This window comes from Myxocyprinus asiaticus, chromosome 31 (genome assembly GCF_019703515.2).
Source record: "Myxocyprinus asiaticus isolate MX2 ecotype Aquarium Trade chromosome 31, UBuf_Myxa_2, whole genome shotgun sequence".
Taxonomy (NCBI): domain Eukaryota; kingdom Metazoa; phylum Chordata; class Actinopteri; order Cypriniformes; family Catostomidae; genus Myxocyprinus; species Myxocyprinus asiaticus.
Genome location: NC_059374.1, coordinates 32011156 through 32023869, shown reverse-complemented (window position 1 = coordinate 32023869; position 12714 = coordinate 32011156). Strand labels below are relative to the sequence as shown.

General features: G+C 33.8%; 3 protein-coding genes across 4 annotated transcripts in view; 2 read left to right on the top strand and 1 right to left on the bottom strand.

Moving 5' to 3' along the window:
* The first annotated feature begins 2014 nt into the window (after positions 1-2014).
* Positions 2015-4121, top strand: LOC127422198 (ras-related protein ORAB-1-like). The gene is made up of 6 exons (XM_051665530.1): positions 2015-2251; positions 2540-2612; positions 2905-3000; positions 3462-3557; positions 3641-3772; positions 3900-4121. The coding sequence occupies exons 1-6, from the start codon at positions 2238-2240 to the stop codon at positions 4119-4121; spliced, it is 633 nt and encodes a 210-aa protein (XP_051521490.1). The 5' UTR covers positions 2015-2237.
* Positions 4122-4191: 70 nt separating this feature from the next.
* Positions 4192-8505, bottom strand: LOC127422197 (gap junction delta-2 protein-like). Its single transcript, XM_051665529.1, has 2 exons — positions 8381-8505; positions 4192-7292 (listed from the first exon to the last, which is right to left on the bottom strand). Exon 2 carries the CDS (start codon positions 7282-7284, stop codon positions 6205-6207), a length of 1080 nt encoding a protein of 359 aa, XP_051521489.1. The 5' UTR covers positions 7285-7292; positions 8381-8505; the 3' UTR covers positions 4192-6204.
* A 1311-nt stretch (positions 8506-9816) lies between these two features.
* The window catches only part of LOC127422196 (vascular endothelial zinc finger 1-like), a 36554-nt gene continuing 33656 nt past the window's right edge, over positions 9817-12714 (top strand). The window contains exon 1 of one of the 2 annotated variants that reach the window (XM_051665528.1): positions 9817-10044. Coding sequence is in view for 1 of the 2 variants with exons in the window: in XM_051665527.1 (XP_051521487.1) it covers positions 10012-10044 (33 nt within the window). In the remaining variant the exon portion in view is untranslated. The remainder of the gene's footprint in view (positions 10045-12714) is intronic. The other variant, XM_051665527.1, reaches the window with a different exon arrangement.

Genomic DNA, 12714 nt, shown 5'->3' with positions numbered 1-12714 from the left:
CTGTTCCTTAATTATGATTAGACAGATTTCTTACAAACAATTCCAATATAAAAAAATGAAATACGGAAATTCATGACTTACTTACAGTTTTACTCGTTTACTTACAAATTTCTCCAAACTCAGGTCACTGCTATCAAAACGATTAACACAGCAATCTAAACACTTTGTAATTGTCCTAAACAGATTGTAAATTTTTTTTTATTTTCATCATTTTCTTGAAATACAAATTTCTCTGATCCAAGATTCATGCTTTCAAAACAGTTAAAACAGACAACAAAATTAAAGTCATATTCTCAAATGCACGTCAGGTTGTCAAATGCCTTTATATTGGTATCTGATGTGTTAGTAATGCACACAGCAAAGAAAATGCAATTTACTAAATTTTTCACACAACTATCATGATTTGCTATCTATAAAAATGGTCAAATATGAAAATTCAGAGCAAACAATGATGAAGAATTGGATGATGCTTAAGAAGAAGAAGAATAAGAAGAAGAAAAAGATGTTAAATGTGTTATTTCAGTATTAAAGTTGTGTGTCTATAGCTGAATATGTTATGAATTCAATAGAGAACACATCTATAGTTTTGATGTAAGTATTTAGTTTTAATAAATGCATTATCAGAAAAGAATACATTGCTTCATTATGCAGTTAAATTTAATTGTTCTGCAAAATTGCGTGTCTGTTTCATCAGCTGTGTGAATTCTTTTGAGAGCATTGACTATACTTTGGAGAAATGTATCAAATTGATTGAAAAAACTGTAATAGTAACAACAATAACAACACTGTGTAACATTGACAGAACTGAATCAAATCATACCATATATTTTGTTTACATTTATTAAAACTGTCGGAGACATGATGTCATCATTTTTGCATGCATGTATGAAACAGTCTTTTCAAAATGTTTAGTAGAAATACTTGCCAGGGGGCTCATATATTATGAGCCAGTAAGGTTGCATAAATAATATCAATCTATTGGCGAAATTCATACAGGTGATAGACAGCATGATTTGCACTGAAATGCTTTGAATTCTCAACTACACAATTGACTTGGGGCTTAGGCAGCCTCTTTCACCTCAGTGTCTGTTAGTGTCATTATTAGTATTCAAGAAACATTGTTTTCATAATTATAAATTCCTATAAATTAATTGTTATTATTTTTCTAAGTACTCAAACAAGAAAACATACTTGAAAAATAACAATGTCATTTTAAACATGAATGTACTGTATATGATACACCTCTTTTATGAACTCTTCACTAATGCATAACTATGTCACATACACGAAGGAAGTTTATATTATCATTTTTTTTAAAATGACTCCTTTTCTCTACTTATCTAAATTTTGTATTGCAGCACGGCTAATATTGATGTCACCTTATGATTAATTGCATGTTTTATTCCTCATTTATTAATAATCTCTTACAAAGTTACTTTGGATAAAAGCACCTGATAAATGTATAAATGTAATATATATATATATATATATATAATATTTTACTTCATTTAGAAGTATGGTTTTGAATAAACTGACTGTGGCTTGCGAATTGATAGAGACTTAAAGCAAAAAGTTAAGACATTATATAACCAAAATCCCTACCGGTAATACTACTACTTTGTATTACCAGTAGGGATTTTGGAATTTAATGTTTTGGAATTGAATGATCAAACTTGGCGATATTCTGATTGGAATCTACCTTATTATTTAGCGGCCTCTAGTATCAGCAGATGGCAATTACATGTTTTTCGAAAGCTGTTGGTGGTCTTGGGCTCACACATTTTTCTCAACAGTCAATGTGAAGTTTATTTTCTCTATGACTAATTTGTTTAGCGTTTGACATTTGATTAATGATTAACATGATTTGAATGGTCGGGAACCAAATGGGATTTAAAGTTGATGTATAAAACAACTTGAGGTTTATAGTTTAGTCATTAATTGCATAATGAATGATGCTGGTCGGTTAATATGCTGCAACTTCATGTCTCCAAAATATGGTATACATCAGTATATCATGCTTTTTTCTACGTGCCATGCCTTTAGCTTTCGACACCTGTAACTTTAAAAAACAAGTATTGGCCACTTTGTAACCTGATCGGAGGCTTGAATAAATGATGCTGTATCTGGGTTCACTATTGCCACGGTTGTTGCCATTTGCATTTTCCAGAACAGAACGCAGCTGTAAACAAAGATAACTGTCTGAAGTAATTTTGTACGGCGCATTGACACTGCTAATAATGAATCCTGAGTAGTAAGTAGATTGCTTGTTTACCTTATTGGGGTGGTAGTTTCTTGTTGTTTACAATAGACTGTGTTACTAACAGACAGTGTGCCTTGTAAGTAGGCTAATTGTCCTGTAGCTAAAAGAAAACTACTTTTATGTGTGTGCCAATAATTCTGAGCTAATTAAGTGCATCAGTATTGTCTTTTTAACCACAATTAATAAGTAAACATTGCAGTTCACCCTGGGTATGAAAGCCTGTAGAATAATATGCCATGCATTTTTGAGAATGACATGAGATATCCTGGCTTTCCTCAGTGACTATCTGTTCAAGTTGCTGCTCATTGGTGACTCTGGAGTGGGAAAGTCATGTTTACTCCTACGCTTTGCTGTAAGCCAAATATTATTCTCTTTTTATGTAACTGAGGACTACTGCTTATGCATAACCTAAGTTATGCCTAGATTCAGTAGGCCTATACCAGTTGCTGGGGACATACAAGGCACAATAGTTCTTCTGTTTGTAAATGGTGTCACAAATTTATTTGCAACCCTGTTATGCAACAAGTGCCCTCTACTATTAGAGATATAGTCAGTAAATTAACTAAAAGAGTAAGAGAACTGCAATTATAAATAAGTCCTTTTGTGTTGACACTTCTGTTGACAACACACAATTATTCCAACAGGATGACATTTATACAGAGAGCTACATCAGCACTATTGGTGTAGACTTCAAAATCAGAACTATTGAAATGGAAGGCAAGACTGTCAAACTGCAAATTGTGAGTAAAGGTTAAAGAAATTTACTTAACTTTGTATTTTGAGACTACTGTACCTGGCTATATCTGTTTTTTTGTTTTTTTTAGACAAAAAATGCGATGGTATTTTTGAACAGAAGTCTGCGGAACAGAATATTTAAAATCGAGCTGTAAAATCCAGTTATTGTACAATCACAATAACTGATAATTTTCCACTTAACTTGTACCCAAAATAACTAACAGATCAATTAGGGTTGGTCCCACTGGAGCGGATAGGCCCTAAGTGCCTGGCTCAATGGCATTGAAGTGATATATAGATATATATATATATATATATATATATATATATATATATATATATATATATATATATATATATTGTTTTATTTTAACTGCAAAACAATATAAAAACATTTTTTTAGTGCATCTTACATATTCAGAATTTTCTCAACATCTTCCATGCTTTTTGTTTCTCTGTCCTGCAGTGGGACACAGCAGGACAGGAGCGATTTCGGACAATAACATCCAGCTATTATCGCGGAGCCCATGGTATCATAATAGTCTATGATGTCACAGAGCAGGTAATCTTAAGTTTGAAGTATTTCCTGTATTGACAATGTTGCTTAATCAAGTTAAAAACATCTGCTTTCTTGGCTTTTGACAGGAGTCTTTCAATAATGTGAAGCAATGGTTAGAAGAGATCGATCGCTATGCATGTGAAAATGTCTCCAAGTTGCTAGTTGGGAACAAAATTGACCTTGCCACTAAAAAGTTAGTGGACTTCACAACAGCAAAGGTAATCCCTCTGCTTACTAAAAAACTTTTGGTAGAGTCTGTCCTGTTGAGTTGACATACAAATTCTAAACCAGAATATACCTAAATGTAAAAAACAAAAAAACATAATTTCCATGCATTGGTTTCAGGAATTTGCTGAGTCACTCAAAATCCCATTTCTGGAGACAAGTGCCAAGAATGCAAACAACGTAGAAAAGGCATTTTTAACAATGGCCTCTGAAATTCAAAAGAGGTTTGGGACAGACAGTGTTCAGAATGAAACTGTTAAAATGGGATCCAAAATAAACAGTGCCCCCCTATGGCCTGGAGGAGAGAAATCAGTAGCTGAAGAGGTCAGCTCTTGCTGTTAGTGCCGAATATAATTTCAGGGCAATGTGAAAATTCATATTTTTGTTTATGGTTTTTCTTTTATTCCCCTCTTATTCCATCAAACCAAATTCAAATTAAGCCATTCATTTTATGTTTGCAGTTGTGAAATATGTTTGTATGACACATCCTAATGAGCTAATGAAGATGGTACATATTACAGAATGAAATACATTGGAATTGTACATCCACCACCACTCCTCTATGTAAAGTACAGGAAATTGGTTTGAGAAATGCTTGGATAAACAACATTTGGAAATACTTACATTGTTCCTATATTACAAACAAGTTCAGACTAAAAACTCAACTGTAAATGCCCTTTCCTCCTTTTGGTATTTTCCTATGTCTCTGATACTTTATCCCTAATTTTCAAAACAAACAAAATTATGAGAACTAAGAGAAGTTCAGCTTAAAATATATTTACTTAACTATTGCAATTTCTCAAAATATACAAATACATTGGAATCTAAAGTTAAAATCTCACATACTACTGAATATGCTTTCTGATTGCATACAGTGTCATTTAGGTATGGTCTCTATTATTATGTGCAAAAAAGTGCCCTTCCACAAAGGAAGTTCAAGCAATTATGCACTCCCAATACAGTATGTAGTGCCTATACAGAAGATATTGCACTCCATACAAGGCAAAAATTCACTCAAATCAACCATGTGTTCAGTATTATATGCACAGATAAAGCATTGTGGAGTTTTTGTGTGTTGTACTCCCTTCTTTAAATATTACACTTCTAAATTTCCTTTCCTCAAGTAGTCTACATCATGTGTGGCTCAGAGCCAAAAATAAATACAAAATAAGAAAGATAAAACGTTATTATTCTACATACCTAATCAGTAAAATGACTTTCAAGTAATTGCACAATTGAGGAGATATGATACATTTATAATTCAATAATCATATTATAACATTTAGCAGAATATATAATATTCATTTTTATGGTAGACATGTCAAGAATTTTGAAAGGTGCTTATCTTAAGGATTGATTTAAAACCAGGTCTAAATGGGTGGAACTTTTATTTTTAGGTCAAGCATGAAAAGTAATTAAATAAAACACAAAATTTTGTGACAACAACACAACCTTGATCAAGTGAACTCTCATTTGACTGGATACTTGTACTTTACCTCGTCACTTTGGATAAAAGTGTCCATAATGAAGAAGTGTAAACACTGCAAATATCATCAGTATTTTTGTCTGGTTTTTCAGTCAAATCGAAACATCTAAATATCATATCTAAACATCTTAGATATTAAGTCTTGTTTTCACAGAATACACTTTGAATTAATTTTATTTTACTTACCCTATTGCCTAATTGTTTTTAATTATGATTTATTTTATAATTTTAAGCATAAATCTAACACAAATCAGTGACATGTATGCTTAAAACAAGAAAACAAAAACAATTTAATAAGCTTGATTCAAGATATATTGTCTGAAAACATATACCTTTCACAATTTTGCTTCTCAGGAAAATGTATCTTTCTTTAAGGATGTTTATAGTAAAATAATAACAATAATAATAATAACAATAATAATAATAATAATAATAATAATAATAAATAAATAAAGACCAAAATACTGATTAAGAAAATGTTGTTGTTGTTGTTTGTTTGTTTGTTTGTTTTTGCAGTGTAATCATTTTCATACTGAGTCTTGTTTTCCAGTAAAATACTGTATCTAAACATTCTCAAGATACATTTACTTAGCAAAATGACAAGATATTTTGTCTTGCTTTCAGAGAAATCTAACAAAATTTAGTTTCATTAATACTAATAAAAAGAAAAAACTATTTGCTAATGGGGTAAGAAAAAAGGTTGATGCAAAGGGAAAAACAAGTTATTTTTCTTACCCAAGTGGCGAATAATTTTTTCTTGTTTTAAGCATAAACTCCACTAAATTTTGTTAGACTTAATATCATATGTCATTCTGCTTCTAGTAATTTTTTCTTGTTTTAAAGAAGTTTTACCAGAAAATAAGACAAAAAGAACTGCAGTGTATACAACAAAATTATATACTCGTATAAGAACGAAAAATTAAAAACCATCATTACTCATTACAACCAGGACTTTTTGCCACCAAATCTAGCCATGTTGGCCAATTTCATCCTCATGCGTTCCCTCTCCTCTGGGTTCCACTTTGAAGTGCACTCCAGAGAGGAGTCGGTCTCAAAAGAGATGGCTGGGGCATTTGAAAGCAAAGATGTCCCTGTCTTCTCCTGAGACAGTGCTGTTGTGGGGGACTGCAGGACTAGCCTGCCCCGCATTGAGTGTCTAAACCTTTGCAGCAAAAGATTATGTTTAGGGTACAGTTCCCTCTCGGGCCTACAGCACAGGAAGCAGGCAGCACATAGCATCCGGAAAATATAGATCCAGCCAAGGTAGTGAAGCTCCACAATGTTCAAGAGAAAACAGCCCAGGCTGGTGCTAAACATAAAATTAAGGAAGATAGTCTTTTCAGTGGCTCGCGACACAAAACAATCCGTCTGTGTCGGGCAGGGGTAGGTTTCACAGCGGAACAAATGAGGCACCTCAAATCCAAACAGGTAGTACTGACCGACAAGAAAGGTGATCTCCAAGACCGAACGGATCAGCACATGTACAATATAGATCAGCAGAACTTGACTTGAGAGTGTGGTTGGGTCTTTGCTGACCTCACCAAAATCTTGCTGCAGTAGGCTTTGCTCCACACTCCCCTCATCCTGGCCACAGCACCCTACCCCCTGGGGCACATATGCTGGTTTGGCACCCTCCCCTTCCAGCTGCCCAGGATAGTTTCCTAGTGGGTGCTTGGCTTCTGCCTGAACCCTCTCTGTCTCCAGCGTTTCATCTTTGGTGATTTTGTGGAGGACATATATGATGTAGAAGATGGATGGTGTTGAGACCAGCACAATCTGGAAGACCCAGAAGCGTAGGTGTGAGACTGGGGCAAAAGTGTCATAGCAGACATTGTTGCAGCCTGGCTGCAGTGTATTGCAGGTGAACTTGGATTGCTCATCGCTGTACACAGCATCTCCCACCAGTGTCACCAGCAGTATACGAAAAATCAGGAGCACTGTGAGCCAGATCTTTCCAATGACTGTTGAATGATTCTGCACCTCTGCTAGAAAGCGGCCCAATATTGACCAGTCCCCCATTTTTTAATCTGGAGAAGACAAAGGAACTGTGCAAGGCAAAGGCTATGATGTTATGTTGTTATAATCTAAAACTTGTTAGATTTCTCTTTGAGAGTTACATCATCCACAGTTTAGGCAACGTAAAACAGTGTCCGCCTGTTTTGTGTGTTCAGATGCCAATATTTCAATTACTTTGAATTAAAATGTAGATGTTATAAATATAATTTATCTATAAATAATGTTGAAAATGTATCTTTCAAAGTCAATCTACAGTGCATGCCGGAACTAGATGATAAGTGCATTCTACAATTATCCTCTGTGCAGTCATTATTTAGTTTGGTAGATCAATGACATATTTACCAATACAACAAAAAATGGTTCACTAATTGCTAAGTCACAATGTTATCAAATTGTGTCAATGTAATAGAACAACATTGTGACCATTAAAGGAATGTTCCGGCTTCAATACAAATTAAGCTCAATCAACAGCATTTGTGGCATAATTTCGATTACCACAAAAAATGTATTTAGACTCATCCCTCCTTTTCTTAAAGACAAATTTTTGGTTACAGTGAGGTGCTTACAATGGAAATGAATAGAGCCAATCCATAAACATTAAAATACACACTGTTTCAAAAGTATAGCTACAGGACATAAACAATATGTGTGTTAACAAGATTTTAGTGTGATAAAATTCCTTGCTAACCTTTTCTGTATAAACTTATATCCAATTTTACAATTTTGTTGTCATGCTGACGTAACGCCATAAACATTGTATGCCCAGTAAACGATGATTTAAATAACTTTACAGCTAAAATAATCATGTTTTAACAGAAGAGTTAATGTAAGTGATTTTATACGATTATAAGCTTCACATTTCTGTCTTTAAATCCTCCAATATTGGCCCCATTCATTTCCATTGTAAGTGCCTTTGTAACCTCAATTGTTGCTTTTTTAAAGAAAATGAGGGATGAGTTGAAATTATTTTTTGTGGTAATCTGCATTATGCCACAAATTCTGTCGATTAAGCTCATTTTGTATTAAACCCAGAATATTCCTTTAAGCTAATGTTTAAAATGACAACAGAAAAAAATAGGCATAAAAAATAAACACTCACCTCTGGATCTCTTGTTGATACAAATTTGACAAAATGCTCAAACATGCAATTTGCATTGCTACATTTGTCACTGGGAATGGACTTGTGAGTGAGCAGGGGGCAAATGGGCTGACCACAGGCATCCATCCAAAACCCTCATTGTACTGTATTCAGATAAAGAGACTCAATATACAATGTCACAAAGATCCAAAAATACAATGGGATGCAACTTCTATGAATGTCCATGAACAGTCAAAACAAATTGTTCAAAAGAACTTGCTGGAATGGGGAAACAATGCTAATTCATGAGAAATGTTTTCTATGCCTGCTCTAAAAGTGTGAAAGCCGATTAAATTATTTTCTGCACATTAAAATTTTTAACTAGTATGCTTTATATATCACAGACTCACATCTAACATCTAATCCATTTTAATTCAGTACTTACCTATTACATTTAACTTACCTTTCTCATCTTATGTTATAGTAAGTTAACTGTGTCCCTCATAATATATGTTGATCGCAAACCCTATTACAAACACACTACACATCATTTCACATTTCTGTTAAAAACAGCAAAACTAATAATCTTTGAGAGCAATATTAAATTGATTAGACCATGAGCCACCATTCCTCACTCAAGGGATTAGTGGTAGCATATAGAGTTATATGTATGGCTATCAATACTCCTTTGCTGCACATGATAATTTGATGTAGAAATCACAGAGTCCGAAGGCTAGCTGATGAGTCGATGGTCTGAGCTTTGGGATAAGTTTATACTCTATGAACTCTAGTTAAAAAGATAAAATATACTTTATGATATGTTTTATTAAAGCACAATAAAACATATTTGACGACAACAGACCATGTTCACTTTCATGGCAAAACATCAGCCGAGACTATATCTTTAAATGTAAATGCAACAGTGGTACATGTAATAAATTATAACATTTAACAATGTAATAGATAAATAGATAGATAGATAGACAGATAGATACTGTATATACATACATACATACAACTGTATTTGATAAAGTGATTTTTTTTTATTTTATTTTTTTTATTTTTTTATTTTTTATTTTTTTATTTATTGTAATAGTAATTTTTCACGACTATACATTGTGATCAGTTGAATGCCACTTTGGTGAATAAAAGTACCAATTTCTTTCCATAAGTGCAAAATCTGAACATTATTCCAAACTTTTGGCCACCAGTGTATATATATATATATAAACAAACAAGAAAAAACACACATAAATAAATAAATAAAAGTTTAACTAGGTTTTTAAAAGTTTCATTACTCTTACTCAATGTCAGTTTTTTACTTTGTACCTAAAATATACAGATTATATTAAATTATCTGATGTTGATGTACAAAGTCGTTTAATGTTATAAGAAATGTATATTTTAATATATATTTCATAACTGCATTAAAGTGTATGTGTAAGTGTCTGTGAGTACTGTGCTTAGATGGAGTGAGCTGGCAGAATCACAGCAGCAGCAACAGCACCAGCAGCAACAGCAGCACCAGCAGCACGGAATCAGATGAAATGGTTTAGCCCTCGGGGTTACAGGAAGTTGTTGCAGCTGCCATGTTTAGCTGCTTTGTTGTAGATTTCTTGTAGGTTTCCTGCAGATTTTTTTTAAGGGTTGCAATGGAGCCGAGCTGGAGTTCATTTTTATTTCAGGTAAGCCAACCGTTTGAAATAATTCTCACCCGCGCGGGTAAAAACAGAAAATCGATCGGGACGTTTAAAGACAACGCGAGCCGCGCAGATTTGAGGTTTTAAGGGCAATTTTAAGGCAGTAAAAACAATGTTAGCTAAGCTAGCTCACATTAGCCGCTAATGCTGCATCTCTCCCAGATTTCCAGCTGTGAACTATGAGGGTGTCGTACAAGGGATTTATTTCCCTCTTTTCCCTCCTCTTGCCTATTTACACTGTCTTTTACATGATTCTTTGCTTTTTAGCTTGAGTTAAACACTTTATCTGGCTGCGTAAGACTTAGTCGTATGTACTCATTGATTTTGTTGTGACACAATTTGGTTGTTTTGGCCAGACGCAGCGTCCATGTCTGCGTAGAAATGAAAAAAACACGATGTTTGTGTGTATTTTGAGTGCAGTTTGGAATTAGTGTAGTTCTTTCTTGCTGTTTTATTGCTACTCCATTCTTTTTTGTTCCTTTTCTTTTTCTTATTGTTAACGCATTTTTATTATTATTATTGGTTACTTTTATTGGAGGGAATATGGAGATAATGGCTGTTTCAAACCCCAGTAACTTTGCCTACCTGGACAACATTTGGGGGCACAATGGTAACATTCGAAAGTTCGAATGGAATGTTCGAACGTGCATATAATGCCAAAAATGATAAATATTTTCGATTCAAATGTTCGAACACGCTTATGATTTCCTAAAATGCTGTCTAGTCTCCTAAGGTTTCGAGACGCATTGAGTTTGCCCAGGAATAGTCGTGAAAAGTAAAAAATAAAAAATAATTTCGAGTGGTTTGTTGTTTTTATATTATTATTATTATTTTAAATTAGAGACAAGTTGGAATGAATTTGTGGTAATCATCACTGTGCCACAAATGCTGTCGATTGACCTTAACTTGTATTGAACCTGGAATGTTACTTTAAGCCTTACTGCTCTGCTTTTTCTTGGGGGTATAGGGAAGTAGTGACTTAATGTAGCTTTTTCTGTCTGTCTTCTTTTCCCTTGGGAGAGAAAACATTTAAGACACTCTAGGCTTTGTTCCAAAAAAAGTTGCCTAAATACAGTTGCTTTAAAAATTGAAGGAGAGAAGCAGACAGTGTCCAGAAAGTTGTTGCGAGTTGACCATGTTCACAGGAAGGCTTGCGTCTACCTTTGTTTTTATCAGGGTTCAAATAGGCTAATGTAAATTGTGATCTTGGGAATTGATCAATAATAAATCTCAGGTCTAAGTGTTGTTTTGCATAAGCTTCAGCATCAGTTTTAATGTTTGTCTGAGCATAGATTCATTGTTGCCTGATTAATTGACTGTGCTAATTTCTTGACCACACTATGCTTTTTTGACTACTAAAATCCTGCCATCCTGTGACATCTTTCCTACACTGGTCATAACCCAAAATACATAGACAAGCTTAAGCTTACTGACTACTCTGGACCTTGTCAGGGTTCACTGACCATTTAGGGGATAAACACCCCCATGCTTAATTCTTAGAAACAGAGTTCTTCCCTAAATGACTTAAAACATCATAATATGGTTTTGGCCACAAAACTTTTACACCTCAATAAACTTGGATCAGCTTTATAATCAGTATATCAGGTAACTGGTTTATAGACCCATAAAAGCTGGTGTAAAAAAAGTGCTTAATTGTTCTGCTTGATTCCATCCATGTGATGAGGCATCTAATGAGATGACAGTCTAGCGCAGGGGTATTCAATTAAAGTTTCAAGACGTCCGATCTCTCCATTTCCTTCCCAGCAAAGGTCCGGATAATAATAACTTAATCGATGTCAGTAGTCAGTATGGCTATGAAACACACACGCATATATATATATACACACACACACACACACACACACACTACAGGTCAAAACTTTTGAAACACTTGACTGAAATGTTTCTCATGATCTTAAAAATCTTTTGATCTGAAGGCCTACGCTTAAATGGTTGAAATTAGTTTTGTAGACAAAAATATAATTGTGCCACCATATTAATTTATTTCATTAAATCTAAAATGTAATTTATAAAAATAAGTTTTTGAAATTGATGACTTGGACCAAATAATAAAGAAAAGCAGCCAATAAGTGCCCAATATAGATGGGAACTCCTTCAGTACTGTTTAAAAAGCATCCCAGGGTGATACCTCAAGAAGTTGATTGAGAAAATGTCAAAAGTACTTGTCTGCAAATTCTAGGCAAAGGGTGACTACTTTGAAGATGCTAAAATATAACACAGTTTTGATTTATTTTGGATTTTGTTTAGTAACAACATAATTCCCATAGTTTAATTTGTTATTCCATAGTTTTGATGACTTTACTATTATTCTAAGTGTGAAAATATCATTTTTTTAATAAAGAATGAGTGTTTCAAAACTTTTGACCGGTAGTGTGTGTGTGTGTGTGTGTGTGTATTTATATATCTTTTCTACAAAAAGATTAAAATATTTCATCGAGTTCATCAGTCGAGGGCAATTTGATATGAATATTAAAAGATAAGATCAACAGTTTGTTTTTAAGCTGAATGACAGCAGTCCAGTTTTTGTTTAAATATATTTTTTACATTCAGAATACATACCTATGTATGGGACATAGGAGGCCTTTTGATAGATCCAAAAATACTGTATGGGGGTTCAAGGGTGTCCCTTGAAAG

Excerpts from the sequence above, each read along its gene's own strand:
- LOC127422198 (XM_051665530.1), top strand. Across the intron at positions 2,613-2,904 it reads GTTTACTCCTACGCTTTGCT|GATGACATTTATACAGAGAG; the intron begins GTAAGCCAAATA and ends TTATTCCAACAG. Across the intron at positions 3,001-3,461 it reads AGACTGTCAAACTGCAAATT|TGGGACACAGCAGGACAGGA; the intron begins GTGAGTAAAGGT and ends TCTGTCCTGCAG.
- LOC127422197 (XM_051665529.1), bottom strand. The coding sequence starts at position 7,284 with ATGGGGGACTGGTCAATATTGGGCCGCTTTCTAGCAGAGGTGCAGAAT.